Source organism: Peromyscus maniculatus, chromosome 19 (genome assembly GCF_049852395.1).
Source record: "Peromyscus maniculatus bairdii isolate BWxNUB_F1_BW_parent chromosome 19, HU_Pman_BW_mat_3.1, whole genome shotgun sequence".
In the NCBI taxonomy this organism is placed as follows: domain Eukaryota; kingdom Metazoa; phylum Chordata; class Mammalia; order Rodentia; family Cricetidae; genus Peromyscus; species Peromyscus maniculatus.
Window position 1 is genome coordinate 4,649,816 of NC_134870.1, and position 16,424 is coordinate 4,666,239.

Consider the following 16,424-nt stretch of genomic DNA (forward strand, 5'->3'; position numbering starts at 1 on the left):
AGGGCCAGAAAGGCCCAGCCAAGGCAGACTGTGGCAGAGGTGACAAAGACTTCCAGGGGGTGGGGAGGGGGGGCTGCAGAACTGGCCACAGGGCTGTCGGTACGCCCTAGCTGGATGCTCCATAAAGTCGAGCTGATGGCAGTTCAGAGATGGCCATCTGTCGTCAACTCTGGGCCAGACAAAAAATAATGTAATGGCAGCTTGCTTACAACAGGGCTGCTGGAGGAGGAAGCCGGTCCGAGAACGAAGAGGTGGTGCTCCCCTTTTTAATAGTGAAGCGCAGCCATCTATATGAACATCAAGAAATTAATGGATGGAGAATTTTTGAAAACTGAGCTGGGGGGGAGTAGTAGAAACTATTCAGATGCAAATAAAGTGTTTTCTGCTTACTGCAATTACCCCCGCTGCCCTGATTTCGGTCACATTAACCACTTGGCTCTTGGATGTCGGACTACCAGGACACACGGTGGAGCAGTGAGGGCCAGACTTAGAAATGGGTGAACCCAGGTTGTGCCTCCAAGCATGCACACACAGATTAGACATTTGTCGGGACAAAATGGGTAATTGAAAATGCTTTTAGTCCAAATGAGTTCACTGCGACAACTACACTTATCTTTTTGCATGCTTGCTTAATGTCTAGATGTAGTTTTATTAAAAACAAAATAAAACGACCTCACTTTATGATGCATTGTGAATGTGAGATAACTACAAACTTTTCTCTTTATTCCAGAAAATCCCCAGCACTCGCGGCAGGGGTGGATAGATATTATTTTATATAATAATGTAACAGTCACACCAAGGTTAGATTACCTATGCCCAGTTCTGTGCCTGACCTGATTAACTCTCTGCCTTCACTGGTAAGGCCAATCAATCCTGATTGAATTATCCAATATTAACAGCTGAAAGTGATCAAAACTAATGGTGAAAACACAGCACCAATCAATAAATCAATGCAAATGATTCGGTTCCTAGAGATCCGATCAAATAAAAGAGATAGATCAATTTAACCACTGAGCAAATTAAGTGGAAGTTGCCGTAGTACCAATTTGCTTCCAAAGCCCCACAGACCCACAAAGCAAAGAAATGAAGCGATGTATGTAATGGGCCAGTTCCAGAATCATGCACTCATTTGACACAATTTATACTCTTGCAAATCTTGGCGTCTTCCTGATATGTTTAAGGGCTGACCAGGAGCTATGCAGAGGCTCTGTGGTGCTAAAGAACCGTGGCGCCGAGGGGTGCAGGCAGGCCAGAAAAGAAGGAAGGGGAGGGATGACGGTCCTTCCCAGACTATCCTCCTGAGGGACTGTTACAGAACCGGATGTGCCCGGTCTAGACAGAGTGAGGGGTAAACGTTCCATCTGGGGCCTCAAAGGAAGGTCCTCTGAGATTGGGCAAGGCAGGTTGGGATTACGACTTTTATAGTTTGAGTGGGGATAACGACAGAAACTTTAATGTCTATGATTAAATAAAAATGAAGCACTTGAATCACATTGGAGACCTGTGAGAAGATGGGCTTGGGGGCAAACAGTTTTCCCAGCGTTCAATTTGGATTTGCTGCAGTTTCCCTTCTTCCTGTTTGTGGAGGGATTTCAGGGTCAGTTGGAAGGGAACATGACAACCACAACCACTTTCCACCTTGCTGTCTGTGAAGAGGCAAGGGAAACAACCCTCTGTCTTGACCTTAATTGGAGGGAGCTGGCACAGTGCTTTGAAATAAGACCCCTGGAAGCCAGCTTGTACAGTCAGATGCTAAAAACAGCAAACCAAGACCTAATGCAAGACGTGGGACAGCTGAGGATAAAGATGAAATACGCTTATCAATAAGTCAAGGCATGACTGACTGAAAAATCATGCCAGCAAACTGAGAAAATGGAGGGAGTGTCTGATCTCTAGGATGGAGATTTTATTTCTAGAAAGTGGCCGATCTTGACTTTGCTCTCTTGGGTCAATGCTAGAAATGTAGGATGCCAGGGAAGCACTGGTCAAGGGCTGTCTGATGTCCGTCTTTCTTACCAAGCCAGGGAAGGTCCTTCCCAGGACTTTTGGGCTGGAGAGTACAATGCCCTCTGCTGGAATCGTCCTAACAACAGATTACATAGCATCTCATGTAAGAGTAATTTACCTATATCATACCTCTGAAAGTTGAATGGAAATATATTTTGAATTACTTTTGGTATCTCACAGCATGATTGGCATCATGGCACATGTAAGATACGGAAATATGTTTTTATGAGTATTTTTAACTCCCCCCAACCTAATAACATCCCTGGGACAGTGTACTTGTGATTCTGACAATTGACAAAGGACCCCTAAATGCCTCAATGCACACAATTCGATAATCCGAAGCACATAATTGCAGCACCTATACTGAAAGGCCAGCCGAGAGCCAGTTAGCAAGGGACCCAGTGAGCCACATTTCAGTGCTGTCCTTGTCTTGTGCGTCCCTGCTCATACACAGCAATTCATTTTTCTCTCAGAAGTGTGACCATAAACCTCAAGCACTAGTAAAACTGTGGAGTGAAAAATATGCATCAAAATCAGGTGACATGCTGGAAAAGTGATTTGAGGGGAAATCAAACAGCTGCAGAGACATTGACAAATTTAAACGACAGTGATGTCTGGAATAACACTCCATCCCCCCACGCCAGATGACTACCGTATTCTCTCTCTCTCTCTCTCTCTCTCTCTCTCTCTCTCTCTCTCTCTCTCTCTCTCTCTCTCTCTCTCGACAGGTTTCTCTGTGTAGCTTTGCACCTTTCCTTTCCTGGAACTCGCTTTGGAGACCAGGCTGGCCTCGAACTCACAGAGATCCGCCTGCCTCTGCCTCCCGAGTTAAAGGATTAAAGGTGTGCGCCACCACCGCCTGGCGACTACTACATTCTCAATGTGGAGTCACAGCATTTGCTACGATGTAATGAAGAGAGAGATGAAATAACAAAACAGTCTGGATGCAAAAGGAGCCGAAATGCCAGCTTCTCAGAGTCTAAGCTCAGGTAGGCCAATCTGTTCTACCCCACTGCAAGAATCCATTAAATCCCTCCGTGCTGGCTGACTTCCTCAGAAGCCAGGAGGGAGAGGATGGCTAACACGGCCACTCAGTCCCAGATGTTCCAGAGCTGCCAACTGAAGAATGACTGCTGTGCGGTAAGCAAGTGGACCCATTTGACAGATCTTTGAGATGCTCACCACCGCACAAACCACTTTGGATACAAATGTGCATCGAAGGATATTATTCTTGACCACATCATGCTCTCTTAAAGCAGAAGCCCTGTGTTCTGCCTTGAGGATTTATTTTACTATTTTAATTATTTGCATGTGTATATTTATGGAGGCTTGTGAAGGCCGGAAGAGGATATCAAGTCTCCTGAAGCGGGAGTTATATACAGGGAGCTGGGAGCTGCCTGACGTGGGTGCTGAGAACCAAACTCAAGTCCTCTTGCAGGAGCAGCAACCGCTCTTAACAGCTGAGCCATCTCTCTAGCCCCATAAATTCTGCTTAAAAAAAACCAACAACCCTGTGGTCTATTAGGGAAACACGTGAAACCCTGAACACATTCATTTATTTTCCAAATAATATAAAGCTCTATTTGTTGAAATAATGGGCTTTTATTCCCAAACACCTTAGCCTTCTTGCCACATGCCTTGGCTAATACATCAGGTTTTCTCACAAGAGTCTGTACGTGTGGGTGGATGGGAGCGCTCCAGGAAAACGCAAAGATACTATCCCAGTAAAAATGAAACACTATACACCTATATCTCCGGCCTTTGGGTCAGCAAAATTACAGAGTTGACTGGAGATGAGGGCTGCACCCTAACAAATAGTGTATGTCCCTGTCCTACATGGGGTATTCCATAGAAAGAGGGTTCAGACTGCCTGACTAAACATAGCGACAACCAAAGATGTTCAAAGAATAAGACCGAGTGCTCAATCTCCTGGAGAGGGACAGCATAGGAGGAATTACTTAAATATGGATTGGTTTTGTATGTAATGCACGTGAAAGAACATCCCCATATATATTTGCATTTATATATATACATGTCTATGTAATTGCATTCTCACACAAAAATGTAGTAACATTCCTTAACATCGCTTCCTCTGTCAACTATCTACCCATCTATTCACACATATAGGAAACACACATATATACATGTATAAACACATACATAGAGGTAGATTTTATATCCAACAAGTAAATGACTGTCTACAAAAACTGTTTCCATATTTTACCTGTGAAATAATAACTAGTGAAGAAAATGTCATAAGATCATGTCCGCATCATTGAAGCACCACAGTGGTGCTGCTGAGCAGTTTAGAATGTTTATTCTATGCTTACCCCATTCTTCTTACCCCAAAGTAAGAGGCAGATAATTTGAATGCTCTAAGATCTCGTACATAATTTCAGTTCTTGGCGATTTAATTTCATGTACTCCTGTGCAATGTCCCTTCTGAACTCTAATGGTGTAAAAAAGTAGGCGAGTTCCAGTGCCTTCAAATTTAATTTTTTTTTTTTTACATAACAAGGTACAAAGGACAGCAGCTGATAAATTAGCTGCATCTTTCCATTCTGTTATTTTTGTGATAGTATTTTCTACTGTAACCTTAATTTCAGTTCAATTTTCCTGCATCCTAGCAATGAAAAGAACTCTGTTTTCTATTTATTTTCTCTACAGGATATTAATCAGTATTTTAAAACCACATGAATTTCACTTTCAAAGGTAATGTGGGTACTGAAAGAATAGGGACATGAACTTCTAGGGTCAAAATGTAATAGTAAAGAAACTGTCAAAATAGAGAAAGTCACCTTGATCCATTTTCTCTCAGTGTTGCTGAAACTAGAGCCAGTGCTATTACTGAGCTTTTTAGAAAACAGACCTTTAGATATTCCCATGGCTGGATTACAGCTTTCCAAAATACTGAATATACAGTCAATATTTCATCTCAGATTTGCAACAATTATTCTCAGCACCCATCAGTGCTGTTCTTATTTAAGGAATGGTGCACACAGAGGCAGAGTATTGGTATTGACGTCAAGACAAACACGCATGTTCCACAGCTCTGGACCACACAGCAAACCTCCTCTGGCTCATATCCCAATTAGAGTGAATGAGTCAGAAGTGTCTTAAGAGACTTCATGAGGCCACAGAGATCCAGGGTAGAGGAGGGAGCAGTGTGTTCTAGAATGCCTACCTCGATGTTTCCTAGGGACCTCTGTGTCCAGGGGGACAGAGAGAGCAGTGTGGTTTAGAATGTCTACTTCGATGCTTCCTAGGGACCTCTGTGTCCAGGGGGATAGAGAGGAGTGCATTCTAGAATGTCTACTATGACACTTCCTGGGGACCTCTGTGGTTGCCTAGATCGTTGTAGGGTGTCTGAAAGATCAACACTACTTCATTACACCATTTGACATTGTTTGTGTAAACACTCTCCTCCTCACCTCAAGGGGCTACAAGGAGGTATGCTGACATCACCCTATGGACAGCCCATTCTCCTTATGTTTAACACACTTCTCAATCTGGAAGTTAGGGGAAAGTAATGGATTACTATAAAATATCAACAGATGGAAACCCACACAAGCCAAAGCTCTTTAAGGTCCTTCAAGAAATTTCTGAGGTGGTTAAGGCTTCCCAGGATCAGAGAGCTGGAGAAATACACTTCAAAGAGAGTGAAGATTGTATGTTCCAGGAAACCTCTCTTTTGGAAGGATGTGCCTAATTGTGTCTGATCTAGTGTGGGTCACAGGTCACTACCACCATAGTGCTGAGCTCTCTCTGTGAAAGACACTGAAGATACCCCAGGTTGGAATCTGCCCTTCCAGTACCAAAGTAGAAGTCTAGTGCCAGCACTGAGATGTGGGATAGGCTTCAGTCCCTACACAATGTCTACAACTTTCATCCAAACTGTTACTTCATTCTGTTTCAAATTTTACATACTAACGAACAGAACAACTGAGTGTTTTTATCTTTCACAGAGTCAAAGACCAAGCCCCATATGGTTTACTCTTTAACACATGCTGCAATAAAACCAGTATTTTTTTTAAGAAGGAACGTAATGTTGTTTTAGTATGATACAAGCACAACTTGGACTATTTTCTATACTTGTTGGCAGACACATGTGATGGGATCCAGTGCTTAGAAGTAATAAAATGTTCAACAGCGACTTTAGTTTGCTTTCACCGCCTATGGTGTAATTCAGTGGGTTCATTTAGATCCGAAATGTCATCTAACTTCATTGTTTAGAATAATAACCGAGCAGACAAACTGTGGATTCTCTATTCTGATATACAGCTCCTCTAAATCTTGCACCACCGAAACCACCCTGTTGCCGGGGCATAGAGATAGCCTACAGCAGGCAGGAGGAGGGGTGGGAAAGAACAGGGTAGGTCTGTGGTGCTTGGTCTTGGCTCTGGGCGTAGAAACCAAATCCACACCCATTTCAAGCCAAAGAGTACTGTCGGTAATGTTCATAATCAAAGATTCCAGTGCAGCTCCACTTTCCCCACAGGAACCAGCAAGGTTCAAGAAATTAACTCATGAGGCTATTCCAGATCTTACTCTTTTTTTTTTCCTTTTAAGACGCAAAAGGCAATGAAAGGGTCCTGTTTCTCTCCTAACTGACAATTACAGAACAGAATCCAGGTTTCCCTGTCTTTGTTGCCTGCCCCCCTTTTGTTTTGGTTTTCTTGAGACAGGAATGTCTTCGTGACTTCATAGTTTCTGTTTTTGGGGCTGGCCTTGAACTTGTGATCCTGGGATTGCTGGCATGTGTCAACATGCCCTACTTTTCCATGAGGCCTGGGTTAACCCAAGGCCTTGTGCATGACAGCAAGTACTCTACTCCTGAGCCGCATCCTCAGCCTCTTGACTTGACTCCTAGTTTAGCTTCTATTCCTGAGAGTCACCCAAGCAACCAATCATGCATGTTTTATGTCTTATACCTTATATTTATACTATAATTTCATTTTCGCCTTATAACAATCTTTGAGGGTGAAGTTTGTTTGTTTGTTTGTTTGTTTTATTGCATCTGAGGTTCAGAGAAATCATGGACCAAGACCAGTCACACATCTACTAAAGGGTACATTCAAGGCTCAAGCCAACACCTTGGGGTGCTCAGATTTCAACCTAAAAGCTGTGGTCTCAGTAGTAATTATTCAGTTGCCTGATGTGTAACAAATACATCCTGGACAAGGAAGAGTATAGCTTCTTTCATTCCTCCTCCCTTCATCCCTCATTCTCCAGTGTTCAACCTTCTGGACAACAATGACTGGATATCCATCCAGCATGGCTCCCAGTGGGAAAACAATATGAATAAAACAAGACTTGGGAGAATGAGCTATGACAAGTGAGGTGAATGATCCTGCAGTCCAATAAACCTGACCCCTACATCTTTCATGCTGGGTCAGAAGGTCCAATTATAGGTCTCTTCTAGTTCTTTTTATGATTGACAGCAGCCAGAGGCAAAATTATTTTGGTGTCTATTAATCTGGTCTCTAATTTTCTTTTTGCCCTCAAACATATAAGAGCATCAGAGTAGCCCAGGGTAAGAGAGATTCTGAATCCATAGTTAACATGCTCTGTGAGAGTACCAAGCGGGCTCAGTCCCAGCCGTCCTCAGGAGGCATTACCTGCAGCTCTGTTTGGAAGAAAAACTTCTGTGGACATTGCGTGCAGTCGTAGATCTTGTCTTCTTGTCCATGGGCAGAGAATATGTGCTGCTGCAGCTTGTTAGCTTGGACAAACACTGAAATGACAAAGAGATGGGAGCTTGGTTACTGCGCTTTCACTGTGCGCTGAGCCCAGGAGTCGCCATCAACAGGCAGCAGGGAGAACCAATGTCACACCTCCTGGCTCCTGACGTCTGGGGAGAGCAGGATCACAGTTGCGCATGGCTGGGCCCTGGCCTTTGTTAGCATGCCCTCTACCCAGCACCCAGTGCAACCCAAAGAGCTCCAAAGCAGTGGTTTATGGAGGCCCTGCTCCCCTATTAATCTTTGAAAATAAAAGCTGAGAATTTTCAATACACAGCTCTGTCTCATAAGAAATGACTCCTACTTTGCAGCAACATACAGGTTAAGAAATCATGGCTGCCCAAACCCTGTTTATTGCATTTGCCTAAAGTTATAGCTAGCAAACAGTTCTCCATTTAAATGTGTTAATGCTAAAAATTATATCCCCCAGCTACTCTGGGGCACTGTCTATAAATGTGCAGCAGAACGGCAGGTAAATTCTCTTTGGATACTTTAAGATCAACTCGGTCTACACACGGAATGCAAGGGTTTCAATAATATAAACATGTTCAATTTTAATGACTACAAAACAAGGCCCTAAGACTGTGTAACAGTTTACCTAGGAGACATACTATTAATAATTAAATTGTATATGCCAGAGGCGCTGTTTGGGTTGGCAGAGCTGACTTCTGATGGATGCCTGGTGCACTGTGACCTAAAAAAGTTTGCATCTACAATATTAATCTGTATAGGCAGGGAAAGGACTTATTAAAGATGCTGCCGTTTGACTTCGGCTCCACTCTGATCATTAAAATTATTCTAATTGCCAGACAACCTATAATATTACAGTATTGTTCTTGTGAGTCATACATTTTAATCACATTTCTCATTACCTTAAAAAAACCTCTCAGCTCTCCTTTTGCACCCAACATGCTTCAATATTGGAAGGAAGGTTTGATTTTTCTTAATTGTTATTTCCGAATGACTTCAACATACACTAACACAATCACATCCATTTGTACAGAGACCCAGACTGTTCTTGATGTGGCTTTGCTTCCTTACACAGCTACATAGCACAACAAAAGTGGGATTTCTATCCAGGTTTGCACACACAGCTTCATATGCTTTATGAGGCTCTGGCTGCAACACGAAAGAATTATTTTATTATTAATTGTGCAGACTTGATCCAGTCTTCCTGTATAAAGACTTACTAGGTACCTGGACAAAGGACCTGGATTCTTGACTCTTTGCATCTTAAAATTCATATTCAGAGTGAGAGTGTAACAATAGCTTTAATAAAATAAAACATTAGAAGAGTAAACAAAAGAAACAGGATAAGCAGATGAAATGGGTGTGTGAAGGCCCATGTTAAAGGCACAGTAATCAACATACTTAGGGTGTGACTAGCCTGAGGTGTGAATGGGTGTGGCCCTGTGTTTCTATTTTATTATAGAACATAAACCTATAGGCTGGATGCAGTGAGGGTAAATAATCAATGCCTGTGATTTTTCCCTGCAAACAAAGAAGTTACTTTTGAGGGCAAGATACCTGTAGCTCTGTTTCTACACACACATTTTTTCTCTTGATGGACTTGGCCACCAAGTCCCAGACACATGCAAAATAATCACTGAGGACTTTTTAAGTAGCTTTGACCTTCCTGGGGCAGCAGTAGAAACATGTATGATCATACTTCAGCTTTCATGGGCTTCTAATAATAAATTCTGATTCTCTCTCTCTCTCTCTCTCTCTCTCTCTCTCTCTCTCTCTCTCTCTCTAGTTATCTCTGACAACTGTACCACTGTAACATCTAATAAAGATTTCCTAAAATTGTATAGTTCTATGAACTTTTAAAATCCAATCTGACAAGAAATAAACATCTCTTTTAATTTGTTTACTAGTTCAGAGAAGTCTGGGAGTATTTCAATTACACACACACACACACACACACACACACACACACACACATTAACTTTTCATGAAGATGTTATAAAAGTCTCCACGTTGAGGTCACATATATGTGGAGCACCAGGATCACAATTTCATTTGAACATCAAGATGCTGAAAGGCAGTGTGGCCTTGGTAACCTTTGAACATCGAGAGGAAGCAGAGTGAACCCAACATGGACGTCATTTTCCAAGTGGATAAGTGTAAACTTGGGCGAGAACTTGAAATGCCATTTGTTCATCCTGACAGTTAACCTTCCCGCCCGGCTCAGCCTCTAAAGCAGACTGCAATCAATAATGCTAATCAGCAGAAATCAAACATCTTCCCCCAAATTGAACAGGAGTCGTTGCTGTAAAAGGCCAAGCAGTGGGAAGCCTGGTTGGGAGGAAGGACGTGGCGGGCTGGAGCACGCTCCCAGGCTCTGATGTGGCTCTGAGAAGTTTCTCACCTGTGAAACAGACCGGGCACTTGAAGGTGCCTCCCATCCCTTCAAAGCTGTGCTCGATCAGGTGGCACTGAAGTTTGGCCGGGGAGTCGAAGGTCTGGCTGCAGAGTTTGCACTCGTGGTTCAGTCCTTCATCTGCGGAGGAAAACACACGACAGAAAAGGTGAAACCCACCACCTCCGTGACAGACCAAGGGTACCCTCATGGCAAGCGCTTGCCACCACCAAATATAAATATGGAGTTGTGCATAACGACACCACCCAGAACACGCCTGATCCCTAAACACGTAGTTTCTGGCCATCTTACATTATTATTGAGTTTATAGCAATTAAACATTAAAATTTAGAAGCCGATAATCAGAAATCATATTTTACTTTGAGGCTTTTAGTGTATCGATAGCAAGGTCTCCACTTGAATGATCATGATTTTATGGGCTCTATATTTCCAAAGGCCTAAGAGAAAGAACAGAGAGAAAAGTGGAACAGCTTCTGGCCCCGCTGCCTTGCCCAGAAGACTGTAAAGCGTCTTCTACCCCTGTCCATAGGTTTTCCCGGTTTTGCCAGAAGACTGTAAAGCTTCTTCTACCCCGTCCATAGGTTTTCTCTGTGTTCCTCTGGCACAGACTCCTACTGCCGCAAGACGCTCTGCAATTCTGAGGCATCAGTTCATCGGCACTCGATGAGTGCTCGTTTCTCGGCTTTGCGTTCCTAGCCCATCATAATTCCACCCCAGGTCACTGATCCCTTAACTTTGCTTGACAGTTGTGATTTTGCCCCTGGCCTCTACCTGTCTCGTCTCTACTTTTCTGAGATCCAGGCTCACCTTTGACAAGTTCTAGATTATTAGCTATCATAAGATGGTAGAAGAAATGTTTTGATTGGCTGACAATTGCCAAATTAACAGTTCCTAGTCTAGCTAGACAGCATCGCCCTCACTAAAGCTAACAACTTGGTGTATGACACAGCTTACTGTGTTTCCCTAGCTGCAAACACGTCTGCAAACACAGATCCATTCAACCTCACAACAAGTCATGAGGAATGCCATATTACACCCACTGAACAGATGAGAAGCCATGACCCAGAGAACTTAGAATTTTTTTCTGAGTCAGAGGGGCTAATAATTAAAAGACCCAGAACTGAGACCAGCAGTTTGGCCTCAGGGTTCATGAACTCATAGGCGGGCTATGACATAACATACACCTGCTATCCCCAGGATGGCTTGTTAGGAAGAGCAGAAGTCAGAGGCTACACTCTAGCCTACACCCTTACTACACTATACGCCTGCTTTCTATTTGCAAAAGTTAGAGATATTCCTAAGAGGCATCTCTGTCAGATGCACTAAGACCAGGAGTGTAAGATATCTTTACACCCTGGGAACAGCAAATGTAAAGTCCAAAGGCATTTCCCCAATTCAAAGGCAAATTCCCACATAGGTGCTTCCCTGGTTGGGATCTGGCAATACGAAGGCCCAATTACAAAGCGAATTATTATTAGCTAACTAGGAGCGAAATCACTCTATTTGTATTCCTAATCTTTCTTCTCACTTAAGTGTGAGCCTTCCAAAGCAGAGGACAGGAATTTGTACAAGGAGAGAGCAAAGCACTAATTAAGCCCCAGTACAGTCTCCATTTCACAGGAGATGGAAACCCACTCTGTATTTGGGTGGCGCAGCAAGCGCCTTGATTATAATTATGTAAGGGGAAGTTTAATTGTGCCTACTGACACGGTACGGGGTTATACAAAAAGCTTTAGGGATTAGATAAGATCAATTGTTCTTTCTTTTCTTTTTTTAAAATCTGTTCCTTTCTTTTAAATCCTAAAGTCCCCCCAAATTTCCCAGATTGTAGTCATTAAGAGATATAAGAAACACTGAATCATCAAATATAACTAGAAATATTTGCCAAGTTTTAAAATTTCCTAAATATTGTATAACTTCATTTTGAATAGTAAGAGGATACTAAATAGTTTTAATTTCAAAACACCATTTAAAAATTATGTCTGCTTTTCCACATTGTGCTCAATAAGTGCACACAAGAAAAGTAGCAACTAATACAGTTTTCCTCCTCTTTCCCTACTTGGGTTGATGAGAACCAAGGAGCAGCCAGGTGTAGCCATGGGGATGAGCCAGGACACAGCTTTTCTGAGTTCTTGGGTAATCAGACTGTTAGCAGTCTTGCTGAAGTCTTATATGTACACACAGGGAACTGTGCAAGTTAGGAGCTTTTTAACGCGACACTCTCCTTTTTGACTCCACACACTTTGTGTATAAAATAATAAGAAAAACGAATAAGATATGTTTGTATGAGTGCAAGGAAAATGTCCTCACCCATTTTCTCTTTTTCCAGCCCAGAGTAAAGCACAAGTACCCCAAAAGCTAAAAAAATTAAATTTAGTCAAATGAATCAAGAAGAGCGGCAGTCAGTCATGGAATTATTTGTGTGTTATTGGCACCAACTTGTTTTTCCAAGGTTCCACCCTCTGTGGAGTGACTAAGGGGCACCAATGACAGCAATCGTATCCAGGGTTTTTCAGAGCTATTGTTACAGTTTTAAAGTACATTATAGTATTGAAAATTATTACAAGTCCAATTTCCTTCTATTTGTAGGCTAAACAGTGAGGTTCCCCCGCCCCAATAAACGGATCTCCAAGTTATCTGAGTAGCAGAGAAATACATCTCGATTGCTAATAGTACGCCCAGAGGGATGCTCTTGCAGATGGACAGAACCCTCAGCATCCTCTCGTCTGTTCCTTCTCCCGCGCTCTTCCCACCCTCACTCCGGATCATTACTGTAGGACCGACGGCATGACAAGAGGGTGGGGGACTGATTCAGACACTTCTCAGTTGTCACTGTGACAGAAGCCTGCAGGAGCAGCTTCCGGGAGGACCACGGTTTAGAGGAGCACAGCTGGTCACGGAGAAGCTACGGAGATGTGCTTGTTCCATTTGGGAGCATCAAGAAGTAGAGGCCCTGGATGGTGGTGGAGCAGGGGGTAACTCCCCAAGGCCAACCCCTCAGTGACACGTTTCTCAAGCTAGCCTCTGCTTCCTGAAGTCGCCACAATCTTCCCAAATAGGGGACAGCAGCTGAGAAGCAAGAATTCAGACATAGGAGCCCAGGGGCTACGACAGGGACCAGAGCAGCCATGTCTACTGCTGGCTAAACTCCGCATTTCTCTTCTGAGGAGGGGCAGCGATAAGAGAACACCAATACAACTTCTTGATAAGAGACTCTCAAAAGTAGCGTCATCCAGAGACCCTGCTGAATCTGCCCTCAGGAGTTGTGTGTTCATCTGTGTGGTCAACAGCAGCACTCACGGTTAAAGAACTGAAAACCCACAAAGTGGAGGCCACATCTGCATTAAAGCTGTTTCCTTGAAAAAGCTGTTTCTGCAGCTGATGCTCACGGTACTATCAATACCTCCAATTTCAATTTCAAGTGGGATGCGCCCCGAAGCCAGAACTTGCACCTTGCTTTCTCTTTTTTAAAGGTGCCAAAGAGCTTAAAAATTCAATCAAAATCACCATTTCTCCTTTCTGGAAAGGTAGCAGCTGACAGTAATTGGATAATACAGTCTGACTCATTTATTAAAAAGAGATTCAGAGTCAATTGACTTAATAACCATTACAATATTTCATTAAGGCTATAATAGGCTAGCACAGACCTTTTTTTTTTTTATGAAGAGTTGTAGGTGGGATCTTTGGATGAAACTTCTAGATGCTTCCATCCCATGTTTTCTGCTAATCTGTAGTCCCCAGACTTTCTATAGGAAGTGTCACTTATCTCTGCTCTCTGCATGTCACTCTGAAGGAGGGAAGGACAGGAGAGGAGGGAGGGAAGGTGAGAAAAAGGGAGGGTGAGAGGGGAGGGAGAGAGAGAGACCTTTCTGTGCCCTACTAATAAAGACTGATTACAACACTGGAATCTTTGTAGCTAAAATGTTGATGGGAAATGAGCAATAGGATGGAGTAGAGAAAAACACAAGCGCTGTGCATTCAGATTGGACGGATTCCAGTCAAATGAACACGAAAACAGAAGTCGGTGCTAGGAAAGGGAGAATAAAAGCAGAGTGCAAATTTCCCAGCCAAAGAAGAGTGTTCATTCCAAGCCTGGCTCACTTCGGAATGCACAAATCTTGCATTCTGGCAGTTGTGTGGTGCCCAGTGACATGGACAAAAGGTCAGCCTGGCCTTCTCCTTACTGAGCACATACTAGCGGCTGATGAATAGCTTTCCTGGCTACCTACTGCAAGGGAGAACCATGGACGCTTGAGGATAATTGAGAAATAATGTCACACATATAGAAATGAGAGCTAAAACAATTATTTTCATTCGCTAATCTTTATGTAAGTGTGAACATAAATGTAAACAAGAATCAAGTCTACATAAGAGTCTGATACTCATGTAAATATTTACTCCCATATTAAATGTTTCAAGGAATGAGTCTGCATATGTAATTGGTGTGCAACATCATTGCCTGAGAAACGTGATGAATTGTGACGAATTTTGTGCTCCAAGGAAACACTCACTCTGTTTCAATCAGAGCCGGTTCAAAGGTAAGTGGTTCTTTCTGTCCAGTGTCAACTCAGGACCCACAGAACTCTTAATCAGTTTCGATTCAGCAAAGAGCTAACAGTCACCATTTACATGACCAAACACAATACAGGGCCACCAAGTCTAACACAAGACACTGACACTTCAGAAAAGCTTTAGACAGCCTCCTCAACAGCCTACAACGTGACAATGTGTATCATGTTTATACACCTTTTCCTTCAATAAAAAAAAAAAAAAAAAAAAAAAAAAAAACAAAAATCCAGAGAAGCTACAGCAAATCTTCAGTGGCTGAGTTACATGCAGCTGTTATCTTAGCAATCACTGGGGGCCCTTTTTACATCATCTCATCAACATTAGGGCCATTACTGGGGACTAATTTTAATGGTTTATAAGTAGAAGCCCTTCTATTTACCCTCAAGAAGGGTTGGAAGTGTCCTCCAGACTCTTCTACAAAAATCTATAGGCTAAAGTCCACCCCCACCCTACACTATCATGCGACAGGAGCCATCCTTAAAAAGCTCTGATCTGCCAGGGAGTGAACTCTACCCTCAGAATCCACGCCGAGGAACCAGATGCCCTGCAGCAGTAATTTGTCCCCCCAGTTCAAATGTGTGCGCCACTCTACGCTTACACACATATATTTTTTAAACCCGGGAACACTATGCCCTGGACCAATTCCCAACCCCCGCCCCCCCCGCCCCGCCGTGCTTTCCTTCTTCCCCGAGTTAATTTCCAAGCGCACATTTATAAGCCGGGGGTCTGAGGACTAACAAAGCACAGGCGGACACGACAAACCCAGCCCTCGGCTACACCGGCTCACCCTGGAAACCAGGGCTAGAAAAATAGGCAGCCTGCACCGCAATTTGCCACGCACGCACGCAGCCGTCCCATTCTTTCTCAGGTCCACGGCACTCTGGCCACAGTAATTTGTTGCGTTACACACTACACATATTTCACAACTGTAACATAAACACACCAAGGTGCTAATTTGGCAGCGGAGAACACGACTTAGGCTGCAAAGTCCGCCAGCAGATTAGTCATTAAGCCCCCGAGTAAGGCAGAATTGGAGAGCACCAAGCAGTGTACAGACCTTCTTCCCCCATTAACACCAGCTAGAGAGTCTGGCCTTATTTATTCTCTGGAAGAACTTAACATGGAAATGAAGTTGCCTGAAGACAGGCGGACACTTTCTGAAAGCTTTTTCACTGGCAATATGGTGATCTTTGGTTCGGTCAGGAATCCTAAACCACTAAGAGAGGGAAATGAGATTTTAAGGATAAGACTTCTTTCAATACAATACAAAAAAGGAGAAGAGTCCTGAGAATGGGAGTGACCAGCCAGTGGCCCAGATGGTGACCCTCTACACACAAAGTGCCTCAGCCACCGGCATCTCAAGGAAAGCCAAATGCTATTTATGCATCCCTGATGCCCAGGCTACAACAGTACTCCGAAGAGACCTGAGAGGTGCAAGCCTCCATGTAACTCAGGTCCTGATGACTTTTTTTTTTTTTTTTTTTTTTTTTTTTGCCAGTAGTCTAAAAGCTGCAATGCTTTTGGACTTTCTAAGCAAAGCCATTGGTACTGACACTGTTGTTTCCTGTCTTGAACTTCTCATTATCAGCAGGACAGGAGCAGGAAATGATTCAACTGGGGTAGGCTGCATAGTACCCAGCAGATTTTAAAGAGCCCAGGGGCTGCCTAGAGCCCCATAAACATCAGCAGCTTGGAAACTAGCAGGGGGTCCAGGTGGGTAGGGG

General features: G+C 43.3%; 1 protein-coding gene across 3 annotated transcripts in view; it reads right to left on the bottom strand.

Moving 5' to 3' along the window:
* Positions 1-16,424, bottom strand: part of Znf521 (zinc finger protein 521) — a 309,484-nt gene that overhangs the window by 19,876 nt on the left and 273,184 nt on the right. For all 3 annotated transcript variants that reach the window (XM_076554761.1, XM_076554760.1, XM_076554759.1), the window contains 2 exons: positions 10,120-10,251; positions 7,626-7,741 (listed from right to left, as the gene is read on the bottom strand). In XM_076554761.1, the coding sequence (XP_076410876.1) occupies positions 7,626-7,741; positions 10,120-10,251 (248 nt within the window). The remainder of the gene's footprint in view (positions 1-7,625; positions 7,742-10,119; positions 10,252-16,424) is intronic.